Source organism: Larus michahellis, chromosome 5 (assembly GCF_964199755.1).
Source record: "Larus michahellis chromosome 5, bLarMic1.1, whole genome shotgun sequence".
Lineage (NCBI taxonomy): Eukaryota > Metazoa > Chordata > Aves > Charadriiformes > Laridae > Larus > Larus michahellis.
Window position 1 is genome coordinate 73,921,658 of NC_133900.1, and position 20,890 is coordinate 73,942,547.

At 40.0% G+C, this 20,890-nt stretch overlaps 1 protein-coding gene across 9 annotated transcripts in view; it reads right to left on the bottom strand.

Moving 5' to 3' along the window:
* Positions 1-1,088: 1,088 nt before the first annotated feature.
* The window catches only part of CORIN (corin, serine peptidase), a 149,710-nt gene continuing 129,908 nt past the window's right edge, over positions 1,089-20,890 (bottom strand). For all 9 annotated transcript variants that reach the window (XM_074587998.1, XM_074587992.1, XM_074587999.1 and 6 more), the window contains 8 exons: positions 19,558-19,668; positions 17,835-17,964; positions 9,618-9,740; positions 8,229-8,278; positions 6,493-6,667; positions 5,695-5,966; positions 5,128-5,261; positions 1,089-4,667 (listed from right to left, as the gene is read on the bottom strand). In XM_074587998.1, the coding sequence (XP_074444099.1) occupies positions 4,485-4,667; positions 5,128-5,261; positions 5,695-5,966; positions 6,493-6,667; positions 8,229-8,278; positions 9,618-9,740; positions 17,835-17,964; positions 19,558-19,668 (1,178 nt within the window). In that variant the 3' untranslated portion in view covers positions 1,089-4,484. The remainder of the gene's footprint in view (positions 4,668-5,127; positions 5,262-5,694; positions 5,967-6,492; positions 6,668-8,228; positions 8,279-9,617; positions 9,741-17,834; positions 17,965-19,557; positions 19,669-20,890) is intronic.

Below are 20,890 nucleotides of genomic sequence, written 5' to 3' on the forward strand. Positions count from 1 at the left end.
TTAAAAGTTCCTCCGCGCTGAGATTGTAAGTACTTTTGTAGCACTGGAACTGATAAAATAATAACATGCACGTTTGATTTTTTTTCTTGATGCGTTGTTTCACTGATGGTGCGTGTTGCTTAAAATTGTCCGCTATAGGTTGTGTTCTTGTAGAGGACTTTGACAAGCAGTCCAAGTGTTAACATTAGCTGTTGTGTAAAACCCGATCTTTTTTTCCTTTTTGTGGACAAACATCAGAAATATCTAAGGGCGGCCTGCTGTCATCACTTGCTGGTTTTTCCTGGGGGGGAGATGAGGGTAGTGAGTCTTTAGTAAAAGCTTCAAAATGTTAATTGGCCATATCTAAAGTGGTGCCAAACGAAGGGCGCAAGCGAATCACTCTCCCTTTGCTTTTCAACAGTTGAATGTTTCTTTTATTATTTTTTTTTTAGCACTGGAGACGGCAGGAGGCCCCTGCATGCTTCTGCGCTCCTGCACTTAGGCACAGCATGACCTGACTTTTCCATTGTGAAAACAAGCTTTTTTTATGATCATCTCACAGGTGCCTTCCAGATGTCCCGAAGGAAAGCGCAGCATTTGCACTTTTGATTGTCAGGTTAAAACAAATCAAAGCAGCTACCTTCAACTACCCCAAACTTTGTAGCTACACCTAGAGCAGCTTTAACTCACTTTTTGTTGTGCGATATTTTATTACCTGGAAGAAAACCTGCTTTTTTTAAAATGAAATTTTTAACATTTTTTAATTTATTTTTCTTTTTTTTCACAGCAGCCACACTGGTGCTAACCATTCGCAGGTGGCGGACAGCCATAGCTTTTCCTGAGCACAGGGAGCTTTGGTGTGTCCCTGGGACAGGGTTTGAGCCGAACGTGTGACCCAGGTGCTGGTTCTGTCCCCAGCCCCGCGGGCTGCAGCAGGGGCTGAGGTGCAGCAGGGGCTGAGGCGCAGCTCGGGCAGAGCACCCACCGCTCCGCCAGCCCGGCCCTGGCTCTCTGCGGGGGCCGGTGGGCAAGTTCTGAAGGCGACTGTGCTAAGAACCTTCTCGTAGCTGAATTTCAGTCTGTTTATTCTATTATTTTTCCTGTTTTATCCTGGGTGTTGTTACTCTTGCCCTCATGGTCGCGGATGCCTTACTCTTGACTGCAGTGGAAAGGCAAATTTTAACTATTTGAAGTTTGTGCATGCTTGTTATTTTGATTTCGGCATGTGTACAGGTCGTTGAAAAGCTGCGTACCACTTAAAAGAAGATGGTTGCTCCAAAGTAATTGCGTTCCTGAGGAAAGCCATACAACAAAATGTGTCCAGAGAAATTTGATTGCAGCTTTAGTTTTTCAGATTTTTCAAGCCAGAGTAGCTGTTGGCAGCGGTGTTCTTGGCAATGTTCTAAAAGTTGTACAGCGGTAGTGCCAGATCCTCCGCAAGTGGTTTTAATGCTAACGAGGCCGTCAGGGCTGCTTAAAAAACTAGATAAAGCTATGCAAATATCTTTTTTTAAGCTATTTTTAGGCATTATTGCTAATGTTATAACTTCGCACCTCCATTTTGTCATTGAGTCTCTCTCTAAAGATTAAAACACATTTTCAACAGAGAAGTTACTTGGAAAATGATTGTAAATTTTTATTAATATAGCTAGAAAGACAGACATCTGCTTGACTGTGTGACGTTGCTTCCATTCGGAGCTACAGCCGTGGTAGAAGTAAAACCAACAATTGTTACCTTACAGGGAGGCCACACTTGTCAGAGAAACAGCGTAAGTGGGATCAAAGGCGTTGTGTCGGCACGAGGGAGAGGCTTGATGCAGGGGGAGGAGGCGTATGTTTGTCTATTTCATGTGCACGCATAAAAAAAGCAGTATAAAAATACATTTATAAAATTACAAATTTCCTCTTTACATGGAATGTTGTGTCAGAGACAGTTGTGGGGAAGGAAAAGACCCGACTGCTCCCTCCTACAGCCATGTGGGATGGGGCGCAGCCTGTGACTTCTTCAGCCCCATCCCATACCGGAGAGGGCTGGACCATACATTTAAGCAGGACTCTCCCTTGCTTCCTGGGAGGGACTGCTTGGAAACTGGTGGCAGGCTAAACCCAGTTAATTAAAATGTGTAACTACAGATTATCATTGGGTAGTGCTAATACCTACGTGAAATGATTATACGTGCTTTACAAAATTCAGAGCTGCTAACCGCTTCACCTGGCGGAGAGGCGTCAGGCTGGGCTGTTCCTTACGCGGCAGCACCTCTTTGGTTTTACCTCTGGAAAAGAGACCTCGCAGAAGCCCTGCCTGTCACCAGGCACATGGAGGGACGGTGGGATGGGCTGGCTCCAACAGCCCCTGGGCCACCAGCTCCGTAGCTCTCAGTAACTGGCTCTGGGATGTTGAGATCCCAGCTGCAGGGACCCTGGCCTCAGAGAAAAGCTAGAGAGCTCCAGCTTCCATATCCTTGAGGCAAGGGCATCAATAACCTGCGTCATCTGTAACCTACTCGCACTGGGAAAAATATGGCCACAGCTGCTTTCTCTCTTTTATCGCTGGGGGAAGAAGAGCATTTGTATGTTATAGTGAAAACAAACCCAAACTTAGCAAAGCCTTGAAGCGTTTCCTTTCTGAGCATGAAACAGTGATACAATAGTCACTTAAATAGTTTCAAAATCCATAACATAAATATTGAATATTAATAATGCTGTCTAGAGCACTGTCTATTATGTATAATGTTAAGCGTGTTAAAGGAGATGATACGGAAATAGGAGATAAACCTTCACTAAAGCAATAGTCAGATCTACGTAGGTTAGGTGTAACATGGTTAATGGGACCTGAAATGTCCATTAGTTAGCTCTGTTAATGCATGTTTCCACATACGGCAGTCATGGTATTGACAAGGCCCTGCCATGCTGTCATGGGGGCATGCCAGAGGTAGCAGAGAGGCTCGTTATATGCCTTAGGCTGGAGTCACAGGGGACCGGGCACACCACTGAAAACACGCTCATTGTAAATGCATTGCTCCCTGGTGAAACGCATCCTGTAATCCTCAGGTTCCCAACTCCTCCTGCTCTGGCCTCGCAAAAGCTGTGAGCTGCGCAGGACGTTCCCTACAGCAGTGGATGAGACACATCCCCCCCCTAGCACCGTAATGAGGTGCCAGGAGCCTTTTTAAGGTTTTTCAGCCAGACTCTTGGCGTGAAGGCTCAGCCTCTCACCTGCTGCACGGAGCATGCCACTATCTGGCTACCAACCACTTGAGCAGGGCTCCTCAAGCCTCTGCTGATGAAGCTGTTCTGTTCTACTTTGATTAGCATATTTCTAAATATTCACTTCAGCAGAAGCTAGGATCCAACTCTTCTCTCATTCCGATTTCTTTCTCCCAATTGTTCAATCTTGCTAAGCAAAACAAAATCTTCAATGCAAAATACTAGAAAAGACCTAGCCAAAAATACCCAGTTTCCCAGTATCTGGACTGCTGACACCATCTTTTACACCTTAAATCTGCATTTTCCATATCTCACCCAATGTTCAAAGCAGCTGACTCAAGTTGGGGGAACCATTGCAGTGGCACTGCCCAGGCTCTTATGTTTTTAGAGGACTGGAGATGTTCAATGCATGCTGTATAGGCTGAAGACACTATAAAAAATGGGGAAAAAAGCCATCAGGGCATAGGTTTGATAAATGTGCTAATTGGTGTAGTGCTGTCAAGACATGGGTGGTTCCTGGGCACATTAAAACGTTGGAGGCTTCAGAAAATTAAGTAGCGGAAACTGTCCAAAGAGTCTGAACAACTCAGTTTTGGTCTCGGGTGCCTCAGGTGGTAGTTATGGGTCTGTTGGCCCATTGGTCCCTCCATTGCCTCGCAGAGGTCCACCATGCTGGCTCTGGGAACAGAAGCTGTGGAGTCAGGATGGTGCAGGGTTCTGCCCATGCAAGTCGGCCACCCTGAGGGACAGAATGCGTTCGTTCATGCTCATCACCAGCACGTGGCTACGCACCTTCGGATGTGCCCTGTGCCACATGGACGGACAAACTCAATGCCCTCTCCCACACCCTCTGGCGTGTGGTCAGTCCCACCAGTGCCATCTGAATGCATGGAGTTCATTCCTCATGACAACAAGGGAGTGAAAATGCATGTGCTACTAATGGAATGGTATTAAAATAGGTTATCTAAAAAGGTTTTTCTAGTCTGTGCTACTGCTTAGTTTGAATAGCTGAAAGGCAGAAAGTGGCTGATTCTTTTCTTTTAAGCCGTTTGCTGTGTTTGGAATAGCACCACAACACAGTTAAAAGAAAAGTCAAAAAGATTATTAATTGTACCCCAAAGTATATTCAGCAGCGGAGGGTTTACCATTAACATACACTGCATATTCCATAGCTCCACAACAAGAATAGATGGAGCTTGAAACTCCTTTCCTAGAGTTTCTGGACTGCAAAATCTTCAGTGCTGAAGTGCTGATTCCTTTTTTTTTTTGTCTGTCAGCACAATTCTTACCATCTGGAGTTAGTTTAGCAGAAAGGTGTGGATGTATATTTGTCTTTCAATCCACTCAATAAAATGTGACACATTACTGTAAACTCCAGGTCCCAAAACCTTGGAAAAGCAGACAGAGCCCCAAGATGTTAAACCAAACAAAGTCCAGCGCCCCGCAGGTTGCTCACACACAAGCGGGCCTCCACTGTCACCCTGCAACATGAAAGAAAAAAACAGTCTATAGGGGCTACACGTGGCCAGCAGTCGTTTGGTTAAAGCTACGTCTTGGTCCCTACAGTGATTTGCCTTTAATAAATAACTCAGCTGTAAAAACTGGCTGCTCTGCTGAACTACGTAGCAGCACACAGCGTTACCAATATTTATTCCCTGTTCTATTTGTACCTGCAAAAAGCTTATACAAATTAAAAAAAAATAAAATCAATCTAACAGTTAACTAATACAGATAAACCTTAGAGTCTTCAAGGAGCATTTCATTGTCACGAACTGAAGTTGTTTACACCAATAATAATAATAAAGGTTGGGTTAAAAGAAGTAAATAACTGTTGTTGTTCCTACAGTAGATGAAGTATGCTACACCTAATAAACATGATTGATAGTACTTTGATTTCTAAAAGCAAGTCTGGCTTGAGTTTCTGCTTAGAGAGAGACCTACCATGCAAGAGTCCACGGTGCCAGACTCGTAGCCAGCACACAGCATCCTGCTGGTGATGGTTTTCATGTCAAAGTACGACTGGCATTGTTCCAACGAAATGATGCGAACCTCTCCTTCTTGAAGCTTGAAAGGCACTGAAAAACAGAATTAAGCATTAAACTATACACACGCGAACACACAAATACTAAGCTATGATGTTCTTTGAAATAGATAAATATTCCCATTAGGATAGATTATAAATATTACTTAATACAGATATATATTAAGTGTAAGAAGAACCCCCCTTTAGGTGACTTTCTTGATAGGAGTTTCTAGACCCTCAGCATTTTTGAAAATCAAGCCACTTGCCTAAATACGGATTAAGGAGCATAAATTCAGGTGGCTGATTTGAAAAAGCAAGGCTCTAGTCACAGCCATATCCCTTCATGGGTAGTTACAGTTACCTAGTATTTAATAAGGTCCAGTAATAGTATAAATGGATAAAGCTTTGTAATGGGATTGCTTATTTGGTTAACTCAGTAGAAGGTTAATATGTTTTTCCAAGAATCCCAGAAATACCCATCTTACTTTTGTTGCCCATGTGTCCCCAGCCTGTGATGTAGCAGTAGGTATCCGGCCGAACCAACTGGTCCTTGCTGGGCAAACAGACGGGTCTTACGTAGCTTGTCTCGTTGATGTCCTCATCCAGTTCCACAATGCTGATATCATAATCCACCACTGCCCTGTTGTAGCGCGGGTGGAGAATAATGGTCTTCACTAGTCGGGTCTGCATGAAGCCTGATGGATGATCGAGATTGCTAATCCCAAACACTACTTTCCAAACAGCTGCATTTTCTCTCCTTTGTAAAAAAGAAAACGATGGTAAATTTCAATCAAGAGCGTTCCTTTATGCTAAAATACCCGAGAACTTTTTCTCCCTGATTTTTTGCACATTGCACTTTGCAAAGCGTTCCACATAAAAATGCTACAAGAAAAAACACTTACAAATTACTTACAGCTAAGATCTGAGCAACAAAAGACAATGCTTTCCATTTCCTTCCTGCCTGTCACCAAACAAATCAAAGCTCACACCTTCAGAAGATATGTAACCACCTATTAGTTGCTGTATTGAATGCCAAAAGCTCTCAAAATCATCTTCATTTAGCTTTCATCAGTAGAGACACCAGCAATGAATAATAAAAACCTAAGATGGTGCTGGTTTTATACCATTTACTTTCTTTTTTAGTCTCTTAAAACCAGGCCTCTGTCATCTGCCGTTCTGCAAAGGTCATCGCCTACCCCCAGTGTGTTTGGTAGAGGAGGGAGGACTTGGGAATTCATATGTGCAAGTTTATATGAACAGTAAAACTGCCTGAGCCCTCTCACCCTTCAAAGCAGTGTGCTACTGTCAAGACCCATCTCTTTGCAATCAAAACACAGCCACATATGTGTCCACTTGGCTCACTCTGCAGGGAGCACTGCCACGGCCACCGGCCGGGGCGACTGGTCCTACCCCCGAGGATCCTCTTGTTCATGCGAGCAGCTGGGCGACGGCCACAGTCTAGTGAGGAACAGATACAGAAGGCAGTTAATCGTTACCACAAAGGCAGCGCGTGCAAGACCTTCTGCAAGAAAACTGGGCACAGAATGCTATTGAGAGAGTGAGGAAATGACACTCAACAATACAGTAAATGAAGTCATCAACAACCACACAATAACATCGAACACCTTCAGCCATTTTCATCCTTCCTTTATATCAAAGGATTTGCTCTCCTGATATTAATTTTGACCGGCTCAGCCTGTAATATTAACCAAGCTAAGCTTGGGGATCCTGACTGGCTTTCTCTCGGGAGTTACCAGGCTGCCCTTGGGAAGGTTTCCCTGGTTTATGTCCTTGTCTTTCTCAGCTAGCAACATGTTTGGGCTACTTTGTACAAGCCATAAGAACTGCTTCCGGAAAATCTGCTCAGCAGTAATAAAGTTTTTCTTAAGCCAGGTGTGAGGTGAATGTCACAGTGTTTATTCAGCTCCACAGCACCAAGCTGGCTTTGCCTGGGGAAATCACTAAGGGAGAATATTTGAAGATTTGAAGACATTCAGTACTTTGTCCATTCTACTTTATAAGCCACTTCCACTGGAAATTATACCAGATTCCCATCTGCCAGACAGTTATTTCCCTGAAATAGTTAGCCCTTCACTTTTGTTTCACTTTATTTTCTGGATTTGTAAGATGGCAGACTTGTTATTTATCCTGTTTACACTCAGTTTGATTTAGAGGACAAAAGAACACCACCAGTTTCTGCAATCAGCCTCCCAAAGGAGGAGACGCTGCCATTACATAGATCTGTGGGAATTTAGTGGTGATGAAATAAACTGGAGCAACGGTTTTTTGTAACTTCTAATTCTTACTGTGTTCAGTTAGCTTCAGAGGGCAAGGGTTTTTAAGTGTACTTAAAGCAGCATATCTCAGAAGCAAACACCTCTGGCAAGCCCTTAGGAGCTGTTCTTTTTTTTCCTTATAAGAGTAGTAAATGTTTTGATCAGTTTCCCAAATTTAGGTCATGCTTTGTGATTAATTTTCCCTGTATCAAGCTAATTCATAATTTAAGTGTTCTTCAGCAAAGCTCTCCTTGTCTGTGGAACACGGTTTCATTGAAGATGAAGAATTTCTGCACTTTCAAACCACTTGAACTTGCACAATCATCGGCTGTGCCTACAGACCTGCTCTGTAGCTTTCTACTTCAGGTTCTTCTGTCCCCCTGAGCATCACCACTAGACAGATGACAGCTTCAGCTCCCAGGCAGATAGCCTGCAACCACGCTGGTGGTAAAAGATATTTTCAGCAAGAAGTTTTATCAGATTAATTTTTCGAACCCGACTGCTGACAATATCTATTTTGTGGGAGCAGGACTGAGGTACTGCAATACGCAGCCTTGTAGTCAAAAACTAAGAAAAGCTGATGAAAGCGAATAGAGTAGGGAAAAAAACCCAACAATCCCAAACTGGATGCTGCAGAAGTCCAGTCAAATTTCAGAATGAATCCGCACTAAACATCTGCATTTCTTAAAGTGATTTAACACATCTTGAAAAACATCTTTGTTTTAGATGCACTTCTCTCTTACCTTCTTTAGTGCAAAAGAGAGCCACTTTGCTTCTGCTTCGACACATCTGTCTAAATATTGAAACAAGAACATGGTAGAAATCTTAATTAATTGATGTAATTTTTGGTAAACTGCAAATCAGCACAGGTATTTTACTCATTGTTCTGAACCAGCTGTTGTAAATCCCCCCAAACTGCAAAAAGAAACACAAGGAGCTGCTTATGCCAGATCATCCCTGGTTTCCAGCGTCTTCCTGGAGATAATTCAAAATATTAGTTCAGCTTTACAATACATTTCAAGAGTGGGTGCTACATATTTTGCAGACTACCTCGCTCTCCGGGCACCGCTCCAGCTCCCAGGTCAGCTGGGATGTACAGTCTGTCAAGTCTTAATTTATGGCACCTGAGAGCACAGAGATCGCCTTTCTCCTCTTCCTTACAGCTGAAGGATAGAATTTTCTTTGAAATACCTTTGATAACAGATCGTCTTTCATGCCCTAAAAGTTTGGGCCTTTTGAAAAAAAGCCAGGAAGTTTGCAAAAGTAAGTATTAAAACAACAAAAGATTGTAATTTCTGCTGAAAATTTTCCAATGAGAGAGGAAAGAAGAGATTCTTTGTCAAAGGAAGGGAGATCCTTGTTAAAACAGAGAGCATTGTTGCTCCGCCAGCTGACTGCCTTTTTATTTCTACCACTTTCTCATTCCTACCGTATATGTGCTTTTCTGAGGCAGGTGCATTTGAAAGAGACCAGGGAAACAATGACTTGCTTTTTGAAGAACGCAGTTGCAGACAGGGATGAGGTGGCTCTCCCAGTTTTGTCCTGGATGTTTAAATTCATTGGCTCTTCAGCCACAAGGTCACTCTTTGAATGTCTCAGTGATGAGATCCTGGCTTCTCATTACCAACTACCTGTTTAGTTGAGTTAATTAAAAGGAATTTACCACCATCTGAAGGCAGAGGAGCTGCTAAAGAAACTTACTGTAAGAGGATAAAGCTTCTGCTGAAGAAGCTGTTGTTGCTCCAAATGTATGAAGCCAAACTACATGGGCTGCAGCGCATGATAAGTTGTTGCTGCAGGTTTTACAGTTCCTACTGGACTTTCTTGGTCAGCAGGGATTTAATGAAGCTGTTTGGTCCAGGTGCTTCAAAGGCATCGCCTCTATGTCACTCAAGTGCTGTTAGTCTAGTAGAACGGGCCCCTGAGGAATCACAAAGTGGACTCAAAAGAGACTAGTTGTAGTAGACACTAAAATCACTATAGACTGTATCTTAATAACTCATATGAGTGTGTGCTGGGATTGATACACAGATACCTCGGGAAAAAAGGGGTTACCAAAGAGAGTTTGTCATCCTCCATTGATAAGTGACTACCCACAGCAGTGAAATAAATGTCATTTTCCTGTTACTTACCCATGCACTAGAAGTGCGTGTAAAGTGGATGCATTTTTATTCTTCCAGTCTGAGTGCAGATTCAGCCATTTTTGATGCTGCATTTCCTCATTCTCTATTACAATTTCTGTTTTGGATGGGCCTCTGAAACAAACGGAAGACATTCATAGACGTTCCAGTAGGTTTCCATGTTACAATTCTGAAGGTGAAGAGGCCATAACGCCTCCTGTTTATTCCAGAGATATACACCTGAACGTTACATCAAAGCCACGTGTGGCAGAATCATAGTTAGGGGAATGAAATCCCCCCCCAGGAAGCCTGGCCAGCAAACAGATTACTGTCACTCCTGTTGTGTTTTCTGACAAGAACCAGAATCGGAATTGGGAACAGCAAGAGCCTTCTGGTGGCATTTACTGTAGCGCATACCTTGACATACTGTTTCTAGAGTTTCTTGCCTTCAAAAATACAAAAAAACCCTGGACCTTCATGTGTAGAAGAGGTAAAAGAAAAAATACTTTCTTACATTCCTATCTTTGGAAATCCATTAAAATTTAACAGTAAAGATCAGTCTGGGTGTTGTTAATAATACTTGACAGTATCTCTAAGTCCAAGCTGTCTGCTTTGCAAAACAGAACAAATATGTGTGATGATGTCAAACCTGTCCTTCTGCAGCGAATTCACTGGAATATGAAAATAAGTTAGAATGGTCCACCAGGAGATATTTTCATATATCCACTTCCTTAGTTTAGTTATTGCCTGAAAGACTCAAGCAACCTAAGAAATTGCTGTTTTAGTAAATCTCAATTGCTAAATGGAAAAAAAAGAGTGTATTTTTAAAATGGCTTTACAAGTCATGCAACTTTCCAACACAGAACCATTCACGAGTAGCCATCAATCCCTATCAATGAAAGGGACTTTCAAGGACTGCTCTCCTGAACGCTGGTCAAAAGCCAAATTGTAAATCCTAGTGCACGGAAAAGAGAATGAGAGAAGTTCAGAAAAAGTGTGATGTGTCCTAAAACTTGCCTCTGAACCCAGTCTCTCATGGCAGAACCTAGTAATGCCCGCCAGGTCATTAGTTTGTCTTTAAGTACGATTTTCAGTATTAACTATATTTCCTTTCAAATATTACAGAAGTGCAGCACTGGATTTCTTTTTAAACAGTCACAAAAGTGCAGCATCCTTTACCTACTTGATTACATAAATTAACAAAGGTCAAAGAATTCTGTTTTATGGTAAAGTTGTCAGTGCAACCATATGGAAATGTTTTCAACAGGGCTGGCAGAACTAACCAGGCTCTGAGGTCACGGCCCGGGATCCTGCCTGTTACATTACTTATTTTTCAGAACCTTCCCTGAGCATATTAAACAAATATAATTCCATGATCTACTACCCAGAACATGCAGGCAGATATTAACAAGCATTTTTAAAGTCTGTGCTTTTTCCTCATTTAGAGAAAGCTGTTTGCTGCAAAAAGAGGTTTCTTCCTCAGTGCCCACTTACAGCAAACACGTAAAACTCTCTTCATTTCCATCATTTGCTTATTTCCCACTTTTTCCAACCAAGCATATGCAAACTCTTTTTTCTTAAGATGATATTCTGCCTGATGATCTTCTGTGAACAATTATGTGTACAGTGATATTTTATGTAGCTGTAAACAGTGTCTGATCTATGAAGAACTATGCTAAAGCTTCTGAGCTCAAATCTAACACTCAATGAATACACTTTAGGGTGCCTGTAGTCCCAGTCTATGGACTTCTCCAAGACCGTATCAAAAGTGCCATAAATTAAGTAAATTTACAGTAGACTTATGAGGAATCTTATGAGGCCATCTGATCCATTCCCCTGATCCAAAATAAGACCAACTATATCTAAATTCTCTCTGACAGATTTTTGTTTGCCCTGTTTGTAAACATCTCTAATGATGGAGAAGCCTGAGCATTTCCAGGCAATATATTCCAGGATTTACATGTAGGATTTTTTTCCTTATATTTGTTCTAAATCTTCGTACCTGTCATTTAAGCTCTTCTGTCTTGTTTCCACTGGAAATGCAGAACACTTTATTCCTTGCCTCTTTGCAGCTGCCTTTTACACACTTGAAGGCTCCTATAGTCTATAGGAGGAGTCACTCCTCCTTGTGACTGACCACCCAGAGTTCTCAACCTTTCTTCACAGACTGCGCTTTCTAGGTCTCTGCTCACTCCTGCTCGGTCCTGCTGCCCTATTCTGAACTCTCCCCATCTCGTCAAAATCTAAATCAAGCTGAACACACCACAGGGATTACACATCAACACGCCAGCTTAATTCAGGCCATTTCTCCATTTAATTTTAATCCTGTCCTCCAAAATGCTTTCAGATTCTCCCAGTTTCATGCTGAATGAGAAATTATTAAGCATGCTCTCCATCATCTGAATGACTCACGACAGCACTGAATATCACCCCAGACACACAGGGATGACTCTAGCCCCCCACTGATACATCTTTATGGTTTGACAATGAATCACCAACAGTCTCGTCTAATTTCATCTTTGTCCATATCTCCTTACTTATTTCAAAAGTCATTTCACATAGTGTGAAAATGAAAAATATATCACATCTACTGTTTCTTCCCCATCCACAGTGTCTCTGCCTTTTCAAGGAATGTTAAGTGAATCTAACATTATTTGTCGATAAATATGTTCTGTCTGTCATTAAGACCTTATATTTCTGTAATTATTTGTTGGCAATTGAAGCTAGGCAACTAGTTTGTAAATCTCTGTATCTTCCTCTTTTTTCCCTTTTTAATGAAAGATGGCACACTTAACAGTTTTCAGCCTTACGTAGCCATTCTCCACAACTTCTGAAAACTACTGGCTACCGTCACTGGCAGCCACAGTGGAGATCTGCCACCGCCATAAATCTTAAATGCTCCTGGATGAATTTCAGCAAATCTAGCTATTTTGAAGAGCAGTGTATAACCTATTATTTTCTTAGTCTAGCCCTAATTCTTAAATCTTTGCCATCTCAGAAATATAATACATTTTGCTGAGGTTTCTTTGTGGTTTTGTTTTGGGTTCTTTGTTTGTTTGCTTTGCTTTTTTTGGTTTAAGATTCCTGGCTTTTCTGATTCTTTCTCCAGATACTTATGCTGTTCTGTACCAGTTCTTGTAAATTTGAACAACATCTCTAATCTCTCTAGAACTCCACTTCCAGTTTCACGTCACTATGCAGCTTGTGCCTCAGCCAAATTGGTCCTGCTGCTTTACAGAAAGATGTCAGCTAGATCTAATGATCATCAAAAGGCACATATAATTCTAACGTATCTGATTACTTTAATCTACAAAGTTTCCTTTAATCTAAGGCAATTTCAAAAATGGTATTCAATAATTCTACAAAATCAGTCACTCATAAAATCAAAAAGGCGAGATATTTTAATTTGCAGTAGCACTCATGTCTACCTGAGTGGGAAATTCAAACTTAGGTTTTACTGATTTTTCAAATTTCAATTTAAAAATTAGAATATTCCTTTAATACACCTAATTTCAAGCTACGGATTCCCTTCTGTGTGTTTAAGAGGGATTTTTAGAGTTAAAAAAGAAAGATAAAACCCAGTCTGTCTTCTACATTATAAATGTGCTCTCGATGGGGAAAAGTAATGTTTAGGGTAATTTCATTACATAAGTTATACAATGCAAATATTAAAGAAATAGTTTTCAAAGCATTCTAGCCTGCTACCTGCTGACCACTGTGCACAACAGCCAAAGTTTAGTTTATAGTGAAACACAAGGACCATTACGACTTGCATACTAAATCGTAATGACAAAAAACCCAAAATAGAAGACAGGGACTAATTTTAGGTTATAAACTTAAAATTCTGTTCATCATTAAAAGTAACATAATTTGGGATGCTTCTGTACAGCAGTGGTTTTAATACTTCATTCTCCCTATTTCATCGTGGAAAACTCCCTTAAATGTATTAACTTGCAAGTTTAGAATAAAGTATAATCTATAAACTCCTTCTCCCTTCAAAGTAATAATAACATTCTTCTGTTCGGCTTCTATCATTCCATTGGTTTAAGCCTCATGCAACAGCAGGCTTGGAAAAGGAAGCCTTGTCTTAGGTAATGAATAACGTGCATATGAGCACTAATATAAAACAAATTAGGCCTATTTCAGAGCTCGAACAGCATCTGTTTCCTGTCTGTACTTACTTACTGGTTAAGATGTTCCTTGGTCTTGAGCAGAATTCTATAAAGCCGTGGCTGTGCCATAGAATACGGAGTAAAAGATCAAAACCTTGATTTTAACAGCATTGAAATCAGAGAAATCTGATTTTTTAATGTGAAAACATATGACGACATAGAAAATGGAAATTAAAAAGATTCCCAGCACTGACAGAAAACTAACCATGTATGATTAGTTCTTAAAACTTTTGGTGGAAAGTAGGTAATCACTGTGTATTTTCAGATTTCAAAATGCCTACAGTCTTACGTCCTAACTGATAGACTACTCAGCCCTATGAAGAATGAGTTAAAATGTAATTACACTGAAAAAAAATTATACGCTTGCTTTTTCTCTGTCATTTGAGTCTCTGTAAGTTATAGGATTCATAAAGTATGATCTTGTAGATAAACTTAAAAAGACCATTTTGGGCCATCTAAATTTAAAACTTCAAATAAAATATAGATTTTCTTAGATGGAAGTCTTCGTTCAACTTCAGATTAAATGTAAAGTCCTTCATTTAAGGTTAATTAGCTCTTAATTTTAAAAAGGTGAAGGACACATTTCAAGAATTTTAAGTGTTTCATTTTAAAAACTTGAAACAAAGTAACTTGACCTTTCAATCTTTTTTCCCCTGCTGAAACTATTCACTGAATTTGAACAAAATTCACTGTTATTTTTGTTCAACATTGTCCTTTGCAGAATTATTATTCACTGAGAAATGTTCCCATAGTTCTGCTGGTAATAACACATTAGCCAGAAAAAACACTTCAACTTGCAGATTCCAGAATGAATTTTCAAGACTGACAGATTTAATATCTGTTTAGTGTTGAACTGAGTAAATTTGATTTGGAAGCCCCTGGAAAAAAAAAAAAAGTTTTTATAATGCCATTTGTACAAGCTGTGACATAAAATAGTTCGAAAAAGCATTGTGATCGATCATTAGAATAAGAACATTTCTTTGGCTGGCAGTATTCATGTATCTTTCTATTTCTTTTAGTAAATCACAGAATCACAGAAGGGTTGAGCTTGGAAGGTACCTTTGGAGGTCATCTGGTCCAACCCCTCCTGGTCAAGCAGGGCCACCTACAGCCAGTTGCCCAGGAGCACGTTCAGACAGCTCCAAAGTTGCTGGAGATATTAAAACACTAATAATAATTACCTTTTTACTTGAAGAAGGAAAACTATCGAATCATGGAGCTAAAAAAGCATTATATGAGGTAAGTGAGTATATGCTTAGTGACTATTTGCAGCAGTTGTCACAATTTGCAAGGAATTATTTTGTTGAAATTTCTTCGAAAAAAGACTTATCCAAATGATTATATTTTAAACTACATTGTACAGGAAAGAGACATAATCTATCAGATTTAATCTAATACAACTCTAACACACTGATTAAAGTCTACGTATTTTAACATTCTTTTATGGTTGCTGAAAACTCATGAAACAGTCTTCCACACCTACCACAGCTTGTAATATTATTTTCGGTAAATTTTATTTGATGGAATTATTTGCTGCCATTCTTAACAAAATAAATGTTATCTGAAGAATTTACTATTTTTATAGAATCACAGAATGGTTTGGGTTGGAAGGAACCTTAAAGCTCATCTAGTTCCAATCCCCCTGCCCTGGGCAGGGACACCTCCCACTAGACCAGGCTGCTCAAAGCCCCATCCAGCCTGGCCTTGAAAACTTCCAGGGATGGGCAGTGGCTAAATTTTGCTAAATCCTCTAAAGATTTAATAGCACACAGTGCAGCCATGGATGATGTGAGTGTATTTAAGGTAGGTCAAGCATATTTTACATTCTGTTGAGTGGGTCTAGAAATCCAGATTGAATGAATGAGTTCAAATACTTCACCTTTGGCATGGAGTTTGTGGGTGGGACAGAATTATCCCATTTTTTGTTTCTGTGATGTTTTTAAGCAAATAAGACATTAAATTAAACTTCCATTATTTCTGTGGCAGAAATAGTTAGAAAGGAATTTTTTTCATCATTATTTGAGCTCTATGCAATACAAAGTCTAATTTACCTGTACCCTCAGTCGTCACCAGAAATAGCTTATTAAATTTAAATTCACTAACGTTATCAACCTCACATTCAGAGTTTCTTGTTAAGTTAAATAAATAACGTATGCAGGACATAATGGTCAATAGATGAAGTTTATGGATTTAGATCAGATTTCACAGTGGCATGAAACTCCAATTTATCATTCAGTATTCCACTTCACCACACAGAAAATGCTAACCTCTGTGATATTTTCACTGAACCTCTATGCAATGTTAACAGAAGAATTAAATAATTGTATTGACTCGCATTATTCCTTTTTGAAATTAGTTCTGGTGAATGCATTACAATCTTTATTTTTCTTATAGATCTCATTCAAAGCTGATTTACTGTATTTTTGGCAGCACCACTTCACAAAAAACTTGGACAATAGGTAAGAAAATCAAGCTTCAGATGATTGACAAAATCAGGCATTAAGAAAGGGAAAGACAAACACTGCTTTGGTTTTCTGAAGTACTGCCGGGAAGAATCAGAAATTAGTATTAGAGTCAGGTTGAAGTTGTAGACTTCAGAATTGAACTGGAATTTCCCACTGCCCTTCAAATAATCACCTGTCACTACAAAAAAGAATCTGTAGAAAAATTGATTTGTAGAATATCTTCCCCTGTTAGAAAATGGATTTGTGAGATTTAAGAATTATTTGTGTCTCATACATTTTTTAAAAGTGATAAGATTGATAACATCTGTTAGCAAGCCTCAGTGAAGAAGCAGGAAGGTGTAAGTTTCTACTCAAACTAATTTCAGCCAAGGCACACCTCTGAAAAAAGGAAGGAATCAGAGCTCTTGTGATAATATAATACCTTTTTCATTTTCCTAGCAGCAAGTGTCATGGGAAAGTTAAGCAAATTATATGTTAGGACTATGCGACTGCAATATTAAGAAGAAAAACATTCTGAGTGTTAAGACCATCAGTTTGTTCTTAGACAACAAAATAGCTGTAAAAGCAATAACTATATTTGAAGGTATCAAAGGAGTTTAAGCTTATTAGGATGTTATGTGAAGTTAAAGCATAAGGATAATGTCAATATTATTTAGATATACTAAACTAGCTGGAGGAGTACGCAACTGTTGTGTGTTTGAATGGCAGACAGTCCATTCAGTACAGGTGGTCTTGGATTCAGGGCATCGGTTAAGACTGATGCCAAGCATCCATGCAGTGCAAGGCAACACAGAGCAGGTTAATTGCAGACACTGTAACCCAGGGTCTTTATCCTCCTGTGTTTTTTGAGAACGGTACGAAGAACAAGATTGCACGTCAGTATATGTAGTGGTAAAAGGCAGACAGAAAAGACACTTCTAAATCCAGTTTGGGGATCAGACACTGACAAGATATCCTATACCACCAGGCTTGCCTTTTCTACAGCTTTGGATATCAGAGCAGATGAACTTGGTTTTTATTCAACAGTTACATTTTGCATCAACTATTCCATAAAGCAGCTATTACTTTAGTGTGCGTGCAATAAGAAGGATGCATAGAAGCTTTTTGTTTTCCCTGAGTTCCACACATAAAGCTCTAACAATTCATTGTTCAGCGATACCCAAGTGAAATATATCTGCTTGCCTAGCTCACAGTACTTACTGCAGAATGCAAATGAATGCAGAGAAATTTTCCTGTGTTTCCTAAAATAAGCCTGCTTTAATTCTTTAGGAAGACAACAGTATCACATTGCGAAACAATTCTGAGCCTCAGCAATAACTGCAAGTTCAAATATTGAGGCTTGGCAAGACATCATTATCTTTTCAACACGCTCTTTTAATAAAAATCATGCAATGTTTATAAAGTGGTGAAAGTGCATAGATTTTAGTGAGCTTTTGTTGCTGCCATAGCTCACAAAATTTCATCATCTCTTTTCTCTGTGAACCATTTCCACATTACGTCTAACGTTGCAGCGATCAATGACCATTGATATCTAAGTCCAGCACTCCAGTTGTCCTGAGAAATTCATCAATGCTACAAACTACTGACCTTACCCTAAACCCATCTGATTGCAGGCCAGTTGGCTTAAATTTTCTTGCCATTCATCAGCACAAACATGGTTATCAGCGGCTGACCTGTGAATGGTCAGGAACATCAGGGAATTCATGTTTTTAGACAGGGTAACTGCAAAGAAAAAGAACAACAACTTCACCATTATTTCACATGGTTAGTTTTATAAATGGCAAACTGAAAACATACAACTATATTCTAAAGAGCTTTCCAAGATGCTGTCACTTTTGCTCATTTTATATGCTCAATGTACAAGAGACACTAAACAACCAAGGCATCTTGAGGATTAGCATAAACCAGAATACTCTTGACTCACCAGCACAGGTTCACATGGGTTTCTGACAGCCTTAATCTAGTTAAATGGTTGGAAAAATAGTACAACTGAAATCACTAAAGTAATTTGTGGGATGAATGCGGCTTGACATAAGAGAGATACCATCATTTGACTCTCGGTAATATGCGCTGTTCCTGCCATAACAGTATGTGGGTGTCATCAGGGAAAGAAACAGCTACTGTTTACAAGCAAGATGATGACAATTCTCTCTTAATCCATGTATAAAAGTGTCTGAACTGCTTTTATCACATGCAAAAATCTTAAAGTGGCCCAAAATGGAAATTTATATCCCTTCCTTTCTAGGATCCCTTAAAAGATGTTGGGTTGTGTGCATTTCTTCCCCAAATACATACTGGGTTTAATTAAATTGTTCCTCTGACTTCTGCTTTGATAGTACTAATCTTAACATAGACAGTCATTACGCATTTTTCCTATATGCTGAAGGTGCTTTTGCTTCTCTCCCCATAAGAAAGGTATGTATTAATTCTAGATTACTCCTTTTCAAATATGCATTTCTTGAACAGTTCTTTGTTGTGTAGGTTTTATCAAATGCTGTTGTTTATTAATGTTAATACAATGTTAAATGTTTTAAAATATTTATACAGTCTATTTCAATATGAACACAAAATATTTGCTTCTGTAAGCCAGGCTACACCTTTTTTCTGTATTTAAAATTATATACAAAACATCTCAAAACTTAGTAATATAAACTAAGTAGTGTACAGAAATACATGTTAACTCCATGAAATCTCAGAGGACATACTACCGCTTTCCAGCCTGCTTCTTTTCAGTGCCATTTTTTTGAAATTTACCTTCATTTTCTTTAAAGAGTAATACTTGGAGAGTTCTACTTTAACAATACATAAAAGCATGAGGTCTATTCTGAATATAGATAGCGATAGCAGGTTACACCATTCTGCAGGTCTTTATCCAGTGCAAAGGGAACCTAGTAGGGCTATCTTCTCATAAGCTCTGAACCTGCACCATTGCGGTCAGTGGGAATTTCACACTGATTTTCAGAAGTACAGAAACAGGGCTTAGAAGTTTTGCCCAAATGAATTCTACATCTGAATGTCTTCCTGCTCTCTCTTCTATCCACAATACTTCCAGATTTTACATGCTGTCTACACATTTTACAAGTCCCCTGCCATGTCACATTTCTTATATCTTTGCACTGTGACACTTCACGCTGAGGCTTTCCTTTCTCTTTTGCCTTCTTTCTTGCATGCTTTCCCAACCTCAGCCCAGTCTCCCTTCGGTAATAAAGGGAGCATCTCTCCACCACTGCAACTGTATTCTGAATCAAATCACCAGCGATTAGTACCACCACCCAAACATCACCTCCAGGCAGAGTGCACCACACAGAAACCTACCACAGTCCCATTCATCTGAGCTGTCGCTGCAGTCTGCTCGCCCATCACACCACAGCTCACGTGGCACACATTCATGGTTGACACATTCAAGTTCACTCTCTTGACAAAATGCTGCAAGGACAGAAACATGTTTCACTCTGAGAAAGAAATGATCAATGTCAAGTTCACATTGAGACAGAAAAAATGAGAGGGAGGTCGAAGGTAGGCACAGATCAGATTTATGGAGCAAGAAAGTGAGACAGATTTGCAACAAAACTCAGAACATCACTGAAACAGAAGGTGGCTGCTGCCATGCAGTGGCAGAGGGCATCGCAACTCAAAGGGAAGGAAGGGTATCTGGAAATGGCAAGATCTGTGATTACTTAGTACCATTTGTGGTCTTGCATATGAAACCCATCTAAGCCTCTCACAAGCTTTAATGAAAATACTGTGTTCCATGCTTTTTAGGAGATTGCGCCAAATCTGTTTATTTCTTCCTGTTCTTTGAAAAAATTATTTTACTATAATGCCTATGTATTTCCTTTCATCCACAGCAATTCTATATTCACTTTTGGATCCTCCTTCACCATTTAAAATAATGGAATTATTTTTATCTCCACTACAGAGATGGGGAACTCATGTACCGATAGACATGCTCCAGTTCACAGTTGGTTGCCAGCAGGCAGCATTAGATAGGGATTTCCTGAATCCCTCTCCAGTGCGGGAACCACAAGGGCTTCCATTTGCAAGGAGTTTTAGCTTTCTCCCACCCACAACAAACCTCCTCCCACAAGGCGGGTGTGTAGCATTACAGTACCCTCCTCACTACCACCCTTCTCTTCCAGCTTCTATAAACCCCATCATTAGCTAATTTTGAGACCTGGGGGAGGGCGGAGAGGGAGAAAATGCATGCAAGGAAGCTGCATTCAATTGTGCCTGTCTCTGGGTGCTGTATAGCATCTATACACTGTAATATACACACACATATATATATGGTGTGTATATGCTATACACACCAAGCATTTATTTGCAACAGTAGTGCAAAAAACGTACTCCACAGTGCAAACCATACAGACAGAGTGGGCAGTGCTGCCTACTCTGATGTAAGTGATCTTTCTGGCTCTGGAATAAAGTGTGCAAAACCAGAAAAAGCTCTCGAACTCAGTCTTCCAGAGAGAGCCTATTTCAAAAGCTGGAAGCCCTCAGCTGGGGAACCTTTGCTGCCATTTTGGAATATTCAAGCCCCAACACGAAAGCAGAGAGGTGATATAGCCTGATAATTACAGACTAGCTTAACATAAACCCTCGGAGAATCTTTTCTCTGCCATGATCTTAATGTGTGATCTTGAGCAAA